At 43.5% G+C, this 13,743-nt stretch overlaps 1 protein-coding gene across 1 annotated transcript in view; it reads left to right on the forward strand.

Annotated features, from left to right (window-relative positions):
* The window catches only part of TMEM38B (transmembrane protein 38B), a 47,676-nt gene that overhangs the window by 11,227 nt on the left and 22,706 nt on the right, over nt 1-13,743 (forward strand). Inside the window, exon 2 of the mRNA XM_020801461.3 lies at nt 51-207. Within this exon, the coding sequence (XP_020657120.2) occupies nt 51-207 (157 nt within the window). The remainder of the gene's footprint in view (nt 1-50; nt 208-13,743) is intronic.

Below are 13,743 nucleotides of genomic sequence, written 5' to 3' on the forward strand. Positions count from 1 at the left end.
GATAGCCAAAATCCTTGCAAATAGTTCTTTGTATTTTGCATTCCTTTCAGGAGCGGTTGAAGTATCACGCCAGAGCCCAATTGCCTGCTGGTTTAGTGCTATGCTTTATTGCTTTGGTGGATCCATTTTATCTTCGCTGATGCTGGGAGAACCTCCGGTTGCCTTCCTTGCTAACACCACAAGTGTTCTCCTTGCTTCATCGGTCTGGTAAGCACCTTCTAAAAATAAAATATATTGTCTAAAAAGCTAGAGCTGTGCTCAAAGATCTCTTTTCAAAAGCATGATTTAAATTAGAAGTGAGAAACCTTTGACCTTCCAGATACATTTTATGCAACCTTTATTAAAAGAGTAGCTGTGTTATTCTGTTTTAGCATATTGACAAAATTAAAAGGTAGTCCTGCAGTGGGAAAAAAAACAAGAAGAGAAAAAGCAGAAGACAAAAAGTTGTAGCACCTTTCAGACTGAAAGATCTGTTTCTGTGTGAGCTTTCAGGGATCACAATCTGTTCTCAGTTATGCACTCCATACATCTGAGGAAGTGGATCTCGATGCACCAAAGCTCACATGGAAATCTCTTGGCCTTCAGGGTGTCACAGTGCTCAACTTTTTCCTGCCCTCCTCCTTTTTTTTTCCCCCTGTAGATATGTCAACATTTTGGACAACAGTTTATGAGAGCTTATGAGAATTGTGAGCCAAAACACCAGGTGGGTCAACGGTTTCACACTGCTGATTTAAAATGTTAATTTTAGATCTGTCACATGATATGAAGGAATCCTTGGCTATTAACTGTATGTGTTTTAATAGATTCAACATGCACATATTATATATAAATCTGTAGTTTGGCAGGAAAAAACTCTATCAGAGAAGAAACTCTTAAATGTGCAAGAGACAAAAAATGCCCTGGATTGTTCACTAGCCATACATTTATCTTTCTCTTGCTCTCTGTGTATGTATAATTTATATAGAGAGATTTTATGTATAATATATCCTCTTTTTCCTTATAGGGGCCCAAGCAACCCAAACTATAATAGCTAACAGCTAAACATACTAGTATATAAATATCACATTAAAATATATGATATATATATAGAATAATATTAAAAATACATGATATAAATAGTATAATATACTATATACCAGTGGTCCTCAACCTCTTTGGGGCCAAGGACTGGCTGGTGGGAGCAAGCTCCGTATGCCCCGCTGTGAGCGCGACACCCCCTGCCGCGAGCAGGAGGGGGTGGAGATCTGTATCCATGGCCCAGTTCCGGCAAGCCCATGGACCGGCACTGGGCCACGGGCCGGTGGTTGACGACCCCTGCTATATACTATACAGTGGTGCCTCACTTAACAAGCGCCTCGTATAGCGACGAATCTGCATAGCGGTCCCTTTTCTGGGATCGCTAATGCGGAGCCATCGCGTCAGCCTCTATGGCTGAAACTCGCATAGCGAAGATCGGTAAGCGTTTCGCTTACCGACCTTCGCTTTGCGACCCGCGGATCAGCTGTTCGGCGGGTCCAAAATGGCCGCTGGAACAGCCGAAATGGCCGCGTGCAGTGTTTTCGCGCCCTCCCCTCGCTTACCGAGGGCGCGAAAATGGCTGCTGGCTATGGGAAGACTTCGTTAAACTGTGAGTTTTCTGCCGATTTGGAATGGCTTTTTTTGTTCCGTTTAACGAAGTATTCACATAGCGAAGGTTAATCCGGAACGGATTAACCTCGCTATGCAAGGCACCACTGTAGTATAAAATACATACTAAAAATACACCTGCTTTGGAGACACTTTTTCAATTGGTCAGAAGGTTTTTAATGAGTTTAATCAATGAATTAACTAAATTCTGCACCTAATTTTAAAACACCTTGAAAGCCTGTGAAGAAAATTACAGAATTCTCACTTTGTGAATATATACATTTACCTGTATCCTTCTGGTTTTGGGAAAAGGAAAACAGTTTGTGGGCTTTACAGCAGAGCCATTGCCATCCTGGTCAGACGATAGCTATGACATCAAGATGTCACTTCTTTTTCTTCCTCCTTCTGCCCAGCTGCCTCAAATTTTATTTACAAGTTTATTTACAAGATTATCTACATTGTATAAAAAATTTATCAGGCTTTAAAAAAGAATAGAGATGATGTGTTAGATTGAATACAGATTCAGGCATGGAATTTCACAGTTTTTTCTAAGGCAATGGGATTTGCTCAACCCGTCAAAAGAAATTGCATACCAGCTCTTATTTTTAGGTTTAGTTTGAATTAACTTATGATGCTTTTCCTACAAATCCTGCAATCCTGTACACATGTAATTGAGAGTGAGCTCTGACTAGAAAGCAGCAAGGTGTAGATAGGATCAGGCTGCTCATATCAGTTATTGGAATGTAAATGGAAGTAAAGATTTCCCTTTCTATAGCTGCTTAGATAGAACAAAGATTGAAAGTGTACACCCAGAAAAATGAGTGATTACTGTAAGCTAGGTTTGCATGTGAATTTTTTACAAAATGGGTGACTCAGCTGACCCCTGGTTGTGTTTTGCAGTGGCACAAAAGTGTATTTACAGTCTTTTTATCCATGCCAAAAAGTACATGCTGTTCCTTTTCAGGATTTCTCCGTAATTAGTGTAACTCATTAATAAACCATTTTGAATGAGGCTTGAACTTTGAATCCCAATTTTTGTTAGGAGTTGTTGTACTGAATTAAGCTCTTTCTGTCTGTGACACACATTGCTGGTCTCTTAGGCTGGGTGGAAGTTCAGCATCTTTTATTGTTGAGGGATGTTTTCATTTTCTTACAATAGCTTCTGGTATTCTACTCATGGCTTAAAGAACAGCATTATACTTCTGGTTAACTTCACTCTCCCCTCCTCTACACAGCCGCTTGTATATTCTCCCCCCCCACCGCCCTTTTCCTCTCCCACCCAATCTAGTACTATAGTTGGAAGTCTCTTGATAATAGAGGGAATTTCATTTAGGGGATGCAGGTTGGGGGAAGACGGCGGAAGATGTGGCTTCTCTTCCTTTTTACAGGAAGAACAATTAAAAATCCATACCTGTTGCTTTTTTCATAATAATTTAGAACGTGTATAATTCAAATTATAGGATTTGTTGCAATCTGGAAAGAAGCGGTGGTATATTTACATTTGCAAGAACATTACTTAAAGACTTAAATGGTCATTTATTTCTCAAAGCAAGCAAAATAAACAAATGCATCTCTTACTCCATGATATTAAAACAAATAAAAATTTAATTAATTGTTTGCCCCTTCCTCAAGAAGGACAGAATAGAATTAGCTTAATCTGTTATACTTTTCCTACACCAAGTTGTATCTTTTTAATGTGAAAAACACAATTGAAAGAATATAAGTAGCAATTTGTATCTGTTCTGACTTTCTTATTGGTGTTTGTTGAATTAAAAAATACTGACTTTGTACTACTTACATCACAGAAAGTGGGTATTATAGCTGTACGATAGTGCATCTGTGTTATTGTGCAGCAGAACAAATGAACATTCTACAAGGTAATTCTAAAAATGGGGGCAGCCCAAACAAAACATTATAACTTTGAGGCTCTATTTCAGCTCAGGATGAAATTTGGCACAGGTGTAGTGGATAGCCTACTCTTGGTCTTTGCCAGATTTTTGAGAGGTATAGGTAAAGGGGTTTCAATTTATGATTTTTAAAATGTAAAATTGTTTACTGCTGTTCAGAAATAGGCAATCCTAAATGTCCTCAGATTTAAAATACTGTATCTCATATAAATGGAAAAGCCAAATCTTGCTTATCTTGAAAGAGAATGATTGGCGAGAGGCGGTGCTTCGTCGTGGTACTGCCAGCAGCAGGAATAGCTCCTGGGAAAAGCTGGAACTGCCTGGTCTGGGGTCCCTCTAGAAATGGGGGATCAAAGGGGAGACCAGGAGAGGTCTCTCTCTAAAGCAGTTGGTGAGCGCCAGAAGGAAGAAGATCGGGCAACAACCTGATATTTCTTCCCTCTGAAAATTCATCCGAGCACAGATCGGATACGGGAGCCATTTTGGCAAAAGAGCCACCCCCCGAGGAGAGGAGAACAAGCAATACGGCGTTTGAAAATATATAACAACAAAGTAAGTTGAAGTCTTTGATTTATGAACAACCCTGTTAAGCTGAAAAAAATAGAGTAAAAATACTTGGCCAAAAGAAGATAAGGAGCGGCGAGTTTTGCTTACCAGCCTGCTTCTTCAAAAATGAAACTGACTCTTAAACAGCAAGCTGGTTCAAGGCCGAAGAGAGAGACAGTGAGATGGAAAAATCTTTTGTTTCTGGAAAAAATCCCAGAGTGAAATACCAGTGAACAGGCTTTAAGAGACTGAAATTTTGTGAATGCTGTTTAGCCTGGACCTTTCTCCCTAGACTGTGTGGGACTCTGATAACAGAATCTTGCTGGGTTTTTGGAGAAGGAGGAATAAGCTTTTGGAAGAAAGAAATCAAACTGTGAATCATCAGTGAGACAACGCAATTGACCAGGACTGGAGTTTTCTTCTGTTATTGAACCCCTGGATTAATGGGAAGAACATCAGGCAGATTATAAGGATATCTACTGGAGAGACTGACTCCCTGTGTCTGATGTTTAGTCTGGATTTTTTTTTTTTTTTGGCTGGACTGTGTGGGACTCTCATAATATTGCCATGGGTGTAATTTAAATTGTTGGGCTAAAACCTGATTTATGTACTATAATATCTGTGCAAGGATGAGAGGAAGAACCTAGGGGAGGTTTATGATTGTAGGTTGGGTTTGTTGATAAAATAGTGGAAATTTCAGAAAGATATTTGTGGGTTGGCCACTTTGGTCAAGGATATAGGACTATTTATGCAGACCATACTTATTGGAAAGATTGAATTGGCCTAAAAAAATTTAAAATATCAAATGTTCCCAATCTCAAAATTTGGGAATAGGGGCAAAAAAATCAGATGAAGAATGGCAGGCTACCATGCAAAAGATAATAACAGCAGGATTTCAGCAAGTAAATGAGGATCTCAGCCAGACAGAAGATCTGATGAAAGAGAAGTTATCAGATGTTAAACAACAGTTAAATGAAATTGTACTAACTCCAGAACTGCGTTTATTGAGTAAGGTATCAGGTAATATAGATGGGTTAAAGAATTACTCAGTGAGCTATTTAGCCACTACAGTCAGAAAATGTTATGTTAAAAATTGGATTACTGTCTTGGATCCATTCTTTTCTTCCAAAAATTGGAAGAAAGCAGTGTGACAACCCCAGACCTACTGGGATATACCACAGTTTCACTAAGCTGCCACCAACCATTCCCTGTAAGGAGTCACACAGACCAGGAATGGATTTTTAACAAATAAAGGAATAAGGTTTATTTAAATCACACACAGGGAAAATAAAATGATCAAGTGAATAAGATACAGTAACGTGGCTTAGTCTCAAACATACATACACCAGTTTGGTTCACACAGAACACCTTTGAATAAAGCACAGACCCTGAACCTATCAGTTCTGGCTAACCATACAGACACCTGAACCTATCAGGTTGGTACTGACTGACACACAGTAATACCCTGTCTGACACACAGACTCCCACACCAGCTTCTTCTCTCAGCTCTCCTCCAGCTTCTCCCTAACTTCTCCACACAAACTCCACATATATATACAGTACAGCCCCTCCTCCTGATGTCCCGCCTTCCACTCCCCATAGGATGGAACTTTCCCTCCAAACCCATGACAGACAGGTAACATCAGTGCTGTATGTAACACCTCCCCTCTTTATAAGTTGTTTTGTAGGGGGAAAGCTAAAGTGCTTTTCTCCAAAAAACAACCTGGATCCAAAACATACAAAAACATTTATACAATAACATACAATACCATACTTACTTATACTTACACTAGGATAACCATATCAATTAGGCATCTAAACATTTACCATTTACAATACATCAAGTTACCTTTATTCATACAAACCAAACATGTTTAATAAACAAGTACATTTAACCTTTTGGTCACCAAAATATATACATAGTCCATGTTTCTTTCGCCGTCTTCATTCTTCGGGTCTTCTTGACAAGGCGTCAGCAACACAGTTCACTGACCCTCTGACCACCTTCACTTCAAAGTCATAGTCCTGCAGGTTTAAAGCCCACCTCATAAGTTTGCTATTGTGGGTTTTCATTGTCTTTAACCATTGCAGTGGTGAATGGTCAGTGCACAGAATAAAATGTCTTCCCCAGATGTAAGGCTTGGCCTTCTGGATCGCGTAGACTATGGCCAGGCACTCCTTTTCCACGGTTGCCAAATGTCTCTCACCTTTCTGGAGTTTCCTACTCAGGTAGGACACTGGATGCTGGTCACCATTCTCATCCTCCTGGCAAAGAACTGCTCCTACCCCGCTGTTAGACGCATCGGTGTAGATGATGAACTCCCGGTCGAAGTCTGGAGCACGCAGCACTGGATAATTGATGAGGGCCTCCTTCAACCTCTGGAACGCCTCCTCACAGTCGCTGGCCCACGGGATGCGGTCATCAGTCTTCTTCCTCGTCAGATCGGTCAGCGGAGCCGCAATCTCGCTAAACCTCGGGATGAACTTTCTGTAGTAGCCCACCAACCCAAGAAATGATTTGACTTTTTTCTTGGTGTTGGGTCTAGGCCAATCACGAACTGCTTCTATCTTGGCCTCTAGGGGTTTGATCACTCCTCCCCCTACTATGTGACCCAAATATTTTATTTCTGGGCTACCCAGCTGACACTTGCTCGCCTTTACTGTTAGCCCTGCTGCACTTAACCTCTGCAGCACTAACTCCAGGTGTTTCAGGTGATCTTCCCAGGTATTGCTGAAGATCCCTATGTCGTCAATGTAGGCCACAGTAAAGTCACTGAGCCCTGCTAAGGTCTGGTCCATCAGCCTTTGGAATGTGGCTGGTGCATTTCTGAGACCAAAGCTCAGGACTCTAAACTCATAGAGACCAAAAGGGCTGCAAAAGGCGGTCTTTTCTTGATCCCTGGGATCAATCCTTAATTGCCAATATCCCTTTACTAGGTCCAATGATGAAATGAACCAACAACCCCCTATGGTTTCAATCAGGTTGTCTAGCCTGGGCATTGGGTAGGCATCAGGAGTGGTTACGCGGTTTAATTTCCTGTAATCTACACAAAACCTAATGCTCCCATCAGGCTTGTCTACTAGGACTATCGGAGAGGACCAAGGACTAGAAGAGGGGACAATTATGTTCTCCCTAAGCATCTCGTCCAGCTCCTTCCGCACCTTGTCCCTATAGGGTCCCGTCACTCGGTATGGGGATACTGCTTGCGGGGGTGCATCCCCTGTGTGGATCCGATGCATCACTCCCTTCACTATCCCCAGCTTATTGGAAAACACCCTTTGATATTTGATGAGCAGCATTCTTAGTTCTTGCTGCTGGTCTCGGGTGAGTGCAGGACTGATCTTTACCTCATCTGGGTTGTATTTTACTTCCCCTCTACCCTCCCAGAAGGGTAATTCAGCTTCCTCACTCTCAGCTGCTTTTATTGCAAATAAAACCCTCTGTTCCCCTCTGTAGTAGGGTTTTAGGGCATTCACATGTACCACCCTCCTTGCTTGGTTCTCCTCCTGCTCTATAAGGTAGTTCAGATCTGACATTTTGGAAATGACCCTATATGGTCCTGCCCGTTTGAGCTGCAGTTTGTTCTCTCTGCAGGGCCTAAGCCAAAGCACTTCCTCCCCTGGGTCAAAGTGCCTCTCCCTGGCTTTGTGGTCATACCAGGTTTTCTGTCTGACCTTCTGAGCTTGCAGGTTTTCTGCTGCTAGCTCTAGGTTTCTCTTTAGGTCATTCATCAAGGTGTCTATATATGTCACAACGTCTTGTGGGTCATCCTGGGTGATCTGCTCCCAATTTTGTTTGATCAAATCAAGGGGCCCTTTCACCCTTCTCCCAAACAAAAGTTCAAACGGACTGAACCCGGTACTGGCTTGTGGCACTGATCGATAAGCAAACAAAAGGGATTGCAGCTTCTGGTCCCAATTGTTTGGATTCTCTGCCAAGTAAGCCCTAATCATGCGCATTAGAGTCCCATTGAACTTCTCCGTTAACCCATTACTTTCAGGGTGATAGGCAGTGGTTTCCTTGTGTTTAATTCCACAGATTTGCCATAACCGTTTCATGAGCTTTGATGTAAACGATGCGCCCAAATCTGTGATTATTTCTGAGGCAAATCCCATCCTGGACATATACCCCACCAAGGCATCTGCCACTGTGTTAGTTTCAATGTTAGTCGAGGGAATGGCTTCAGGGTACCTCGTGGCATGGTCCACAATGGTGAGAATGAACCGGTTCCCCCTCTTTGTGGCCTTGGGCAAAGGTCCCACAATATCCACCCCTATACATTTGAACGGAGTGTCAATCACAGGCAAAGGGCACAACTTTGCTTTGGTCCTGTCACGGTTATTCCCCTGCCTCTGACACACATCACATTGTTTACAGAACTCCTTGATCTGCTTCCCTATTTCAGGCCAGTAAAAATTCTGTGTAATTCTCTGTTGTGTTTTGTTCACCCCTAAGTGCGCAGCAAACATGTCAGAGTGCCCCCTTTTTAAGATCATGGGGCGATACTTTTCAGGTACCACCAGCTGACTTCTGATCCCATCTCCCCCTTTTGAGATATTCCTCAGGGTCTCTCTATATAAAATTCCCTTTTTCTCTCGAAATCTCACTGGGGTTTCAGGTGTTAGCTGGGCGTCTGTCACCTGTTCAAAACACTTTTGGAGAGTGGCGTCTGCCTTTTGCTCTTGGCCAAATCGGCTGTCTGTGGTTAAAGTTTCCACCACAGCTTCGGAACTCCCCTCTGCTCCCGTCTCGGGCTCATCAGTACCCCCCTGAACTGTCCCCGTGGTAGCTTGTGAACGTGTAATCACTAGCACCCGTTTCACATGTTCAGCCAGGTCATTTCCCACGAGCACGGCCGCTGGCAGAGTCGATGAAATCGCTAGCCGCCAAACTCCCCTCCAGCCTTGAAAGTTCACAGGTACCTCAGCTACTGGCAGCGAGATCACCTGTCCCTCAATCCCTGCCACCTTCATGCTCTCATTCGGGATTATATACTCCCTAGGAATAATATCTGGATGGCACAGGGTCACCTGGGAACAAGTATCCCTCAGCCCCCTATACTGATGGTCAAGTATTCCTACGTCCACCCCTGCGGTTTCAAACAACTGAGAATCTGTTCTCACTAGCAAGCAGCGCTTGACCTCCACAAGAGGACCATTTTCCTCAGCCTGATCAGCAGATGTAACTGTTCCAGATTGAGTAGCCATGGCAACAGGCTCCCTCAGTGGCAAGGAGCTTTGCTCTTTCTGGACACAGAACACAGCTTTTGGCTTGGTTCCACTCAAATCATGAGGCACATTTCCTTTTAGCTGCTTTAATTTCTCACACTCTGAGATTAGATGGCCCTTTCCTTGACAGAAATAACATTTTCTGCTGTATTTTGAGTCTTTCTCATCTTGTTTTGGTTTTCCCTCCAAAATCTGAGGTCTTGGTTTCGTGTCTGAGGGCTTCCCTTCACCATGGGCCCCTCCCACTTGCTGGTTTTTCCCTGGTCCCTGAGAGTACTTGCTGTAGGTTTCTTTGGGTTTACCTACAGATTTCCCCTCACCTAAGGGCTTTCTTATTTGGGAAATAAAATCTGCGATCTCGGCCGCTTCTGCCACAGATCTAGGTTTCCTTTCCCTCACCTGGAACTTCAGTTCCCCATGCAGGACTGAATAAAACTGTTCCAGCGCTATCAGGTCTTTGAGCTGCTGGAAGGTCTCTGTTCCCTCCTGAGATAGCCATTTCTCTAGCAGCCTCACCAGTTGGGCCCCCACTTGGGTAAAAGTCTGCTCTGGTTTCTTTGTGAGCGACCTGAATCTTTGCCTCAGCTGTTCCGCATTTATCCCATGTCTGGCAAACACCAGTTTTTTAAACTCTGCGAAATCTTTCAGCAGTTCCTCTGGCATCTCTGCATATACTTCTGCCAGGCTGCCACTGATTAAAGATCGCATAATAGTCATCTTCTCAGTTTCCCTTACTGAGAAGTCCACAAACGCTCTTTCCACTAGGGAAAAGAACACCTCAGGGCAATCTCCTTTGTGGTACACAGGGAATTTCTTCAGGTCAGTTTTAGACAATTGGCTCCCCTCAGAATCTCTATTGTTATTATTGTTCTGATTCATCGGTTCCAATCTTCTTAACTCAAACGCCATCCTTTCTTTCTCCAACTCAAATTGTCTTTGCCTCTCCCTTTCCTTTTGCTCCATCTCCCTCACCCTCAGTTCATGCTGTTGGGCTATGAGCATTTTTCTGAGTTCTGGGTTCTGTTCTCCCGTGCTGTCATCCTGCACTGAGCCAAATTCATCCTCAGAACCTTGGTCTACCTGGGGTTCCCTCGCTTCACCCATTTCTGCCATTTGGCTTCGAGTCAAGGGCATAATCCCCCCCCAAAACAGGCTGCTTTCAAAAGTCAAGCCTCAAAATAAAGCGACCACTTTTTTTTTCTCTTTTGCCTCAGAACCAGCCTTCTATAGATTGCTGCTGTTCTTCAGCACTAACTTGCAACTGTTGCCAGCCAGAGTCTACCCCCTCTTCTAGGCCTCTCAGCAGACAGGCTGGATCACTGCTACTTCACTCAGCTTTGCCTCAGCTTTTTCCCGCCAAAACAGGTTGCCTCAGAGCTCCCTAATCTAGTCCCACCAATCTGAGGTTACACGTTCTTCCACTAGCCTACCTCCCCGTGAGGTAAGCCTAGAGGATTACCTACGCGCTCTCAGATTGTCCCTGACTAGACCCCCCTTGCTCTGGGCACACTTGCCAAGGCTTTGCTGGACCACTGGGCAACTGGACCAGTCGTATCCCACACGCTGGACACCAATCAATGTGACAACCCCAGACCTACTGGGATATACCACAGTTTCACTAAGCTGCCACCAACCATTCCCTGTAAGGAGTCACACAGGCCAGGAATGGATTTTTAACAAATAAAGGAATAAGGTTTATTTAAATCACACACAGGGAAAATAAAATGATCAAGTGAATAAGATACAGTAACGTGGCTTAGTCTCAAACATACATACACCAGTTTGGTTCACACAGAACACCTTTGAATAAAGCACAGACCCTGAACCTATCAGTTCTGGCTAACCATACAGACACCTGAACCTATCAGGTTGGTACTGACTGACACACAGTAATACCCTGTCTGACACACAGACTCCCACACCAGCTTCTTCTCTCAGCTCTCCTCCAGCTTCTCCCTAACTTCTCCACACAAACTCCACATATATATACAGTACAGCCCCTCCTCCTGATGTCCCGCCTTCCACTCCCCATAGGATGGAACTTTCCCTCCAAACCCATGACAGACAGGTAACATCAGTGCTGTATGTAACAAGCAGAGCTACGGAAACAAGAGGAGCGTACTGAGAAAATATGCGAATCGACAGAAAGGGATATTCTTTCAGGTGTGCTGAATGAATGTCCACATCAAAAGGAAATTGAACGATAGGTTGTACTTTTGCAAATGGTCTCGGTTTCCTTAAATTGCTGGAGTAACTTAGGTTTAAACTAAAATATAACTGTAGGTTAATAACTGGAGGGTAATCAAATAGTTTTTTAAAAAGCAGAAAGTTGATTTGATATTGAAATATGAATAGTTTGGATGATTGTTGTGACAACCCCAGACCTACTGGAGTATGCCACCATGTATTTATGCTGCCACCAACCATTCCCTATAAGGAGTCACACAGACCAGGAATGGATTTTACTAAACAAAAGAACAAGGTTTATTGAAATAACAAACAGGGTACATAAAAGAATCAGGTAAATAGGATAATGTAACGTGGCATAACCCCAATCACACACATACAACAGCTTGGTTCCCACTGAACCCTTTAAGGTAACGCACATACCCTGAACCTATCAGTTCTGGCTACCTAGAAAGAAACCTGAACCTATCAGGTATGTACTAACTGACACACAGTTGTACCCAGTCTGACACACAGACTCCAACTCCTAACTCTCCACACAAGCTCCACATATATACACAGTTCAGCTCCTCCCCCCTGATGTCCCGCCTTCCACTCCCCATAGGATGGAACTTTCCCTCCAAACCCATGACAGACAGGTACCATCAGTGCTGTATGTGACACCTCCCCTCTTTATAAGTTGTTTTGCAGGGGAAAAGCTAAAGTGCTTTTCTCCAAAAAAACAACCAGGATCAAAACACAAAAACAGTTATACATTATAACACAATCCCATACTTACTCACTCTAGGTCAAACATATCAATTATGCATTTAAACATTAATATTTGCAATACATTAAGTCACCTTTATTAATACAAACCAAGCCTGTTCAATAAACAGGTACATTTAACTTTTGGTCACCAAAATATAAATAGTCCATGGTTTCTTCGCCGTCTTCACTCGTCGGGTCTTCTTGACAATGCGTCAGCAACACAGTTCATTGACCCTCTGACCACCTTCACTTCAAAGTCATAATCTTGCAGGTTTAAAGCCCACCTCATAAGTTTACTATTATGGGTTTTCATTGTCTTTAACCACTGCAGTGGTGAGTGGTCAGTGCACAGAACAAAATGTCTTCCCCAGATGTAAGGTTTGGCCTTCTGAATCGCGTATACTATGGCCAGGCACTCCTTTTCCACGGTTGCCAAATGTCTTTCACCTTTCTGGAGTTTCCTACTCAGGTAGGACACTGGATGCTGGTCACCATTTTCATCCTCCTGGCAAAGAACTGCTCCTACCCCGCTGTTAGACGCATCGGTGTAGATGATGAACTCCCGGTCGAAGTCGGGAGCACGCAGCACTGGATAATGGACGAGCGCCTCCTTCAACCTCTGGAACGCCTCCTCACAGTCGCTGGTCCACGGGATGCGGTCATCAGACTTCTTCCGCGTCAGATCGGTCAGCGGAGTCGCTATCTCGCTAAACCTCGGGATGAACTTTCTGTAGTAGCCCACCAACCCAAGAAATGATTTGACTTTTTTCTTGGTGTTGGGTCTGGGCCAATCACGAACTGCTTCTATCTTGGCCTCTAGGGGTTTGATCACTCCTCCCCCTACTATGTGACCCAAGTATTTTATTTCTGGGCTACCCAGCTGCAGTTTGTTCTCTTTGCAGGGCCTAAGCCAAAGCAATTCCTCCCCTGGGTTAAAGTGCCTCTCCCTGGCTTTCTGGTCATACCAGGTTTTCTGCCTGACCTTCTGAGCTTGCAGGTTTTCTGCTGCTAGCTCTAGGTTTCTCTTCAGGTCATTCATTAAAGTGTCTATATACGTCACAACATCTTGTGGGTCATCCTGGGTGATCTGCTCCCAATTTTGTTTGATTAAATCAAGTGGACCTTTTACTTTTCTCCCAAACAAAAGTTCAAACGGACTGAACCCGGTACTGGCTTGTGGCACTGATCGATAAGCAAACAAAAGGGATTGCAGCTTCTGGTCCCAATTGTTTGGATTCTCTGCCAAGTAAGCCCTAATCATGCGCATCAGAGTCCCATTGAACTTCTCCGTTAACCCATTACTTTCGGGGTGATAGGCAGTGGTTTCCTTGTGTTTAATTCCACAGATTTGCCATAACCGTTTCATGAGCTTTGATGTAAACGATGTGCCCAAATCTGTGATTATTTCTGAGGCAAATCCCATCCTGGACATATACCCCACCAAGGCATCTGCCACTGTGTTAGTTTCGATATTAGTCAAGGGTATGGCTTCGGGGTA

The sequence above is a fragment of the Pogona vitticeps genome, chromosome 2, assembly GCF_051106095.1.
Source record: "Pogona vitticeps strain Pit_001003342236 chromosome 2, PviZW2.1, whole genome shotgun sequence".
NCBI lineage: Eukaryota > Metazoa > Chordata > Lepidosauria > Squamata > Agamidae > Pogona > Pogona vitticeps.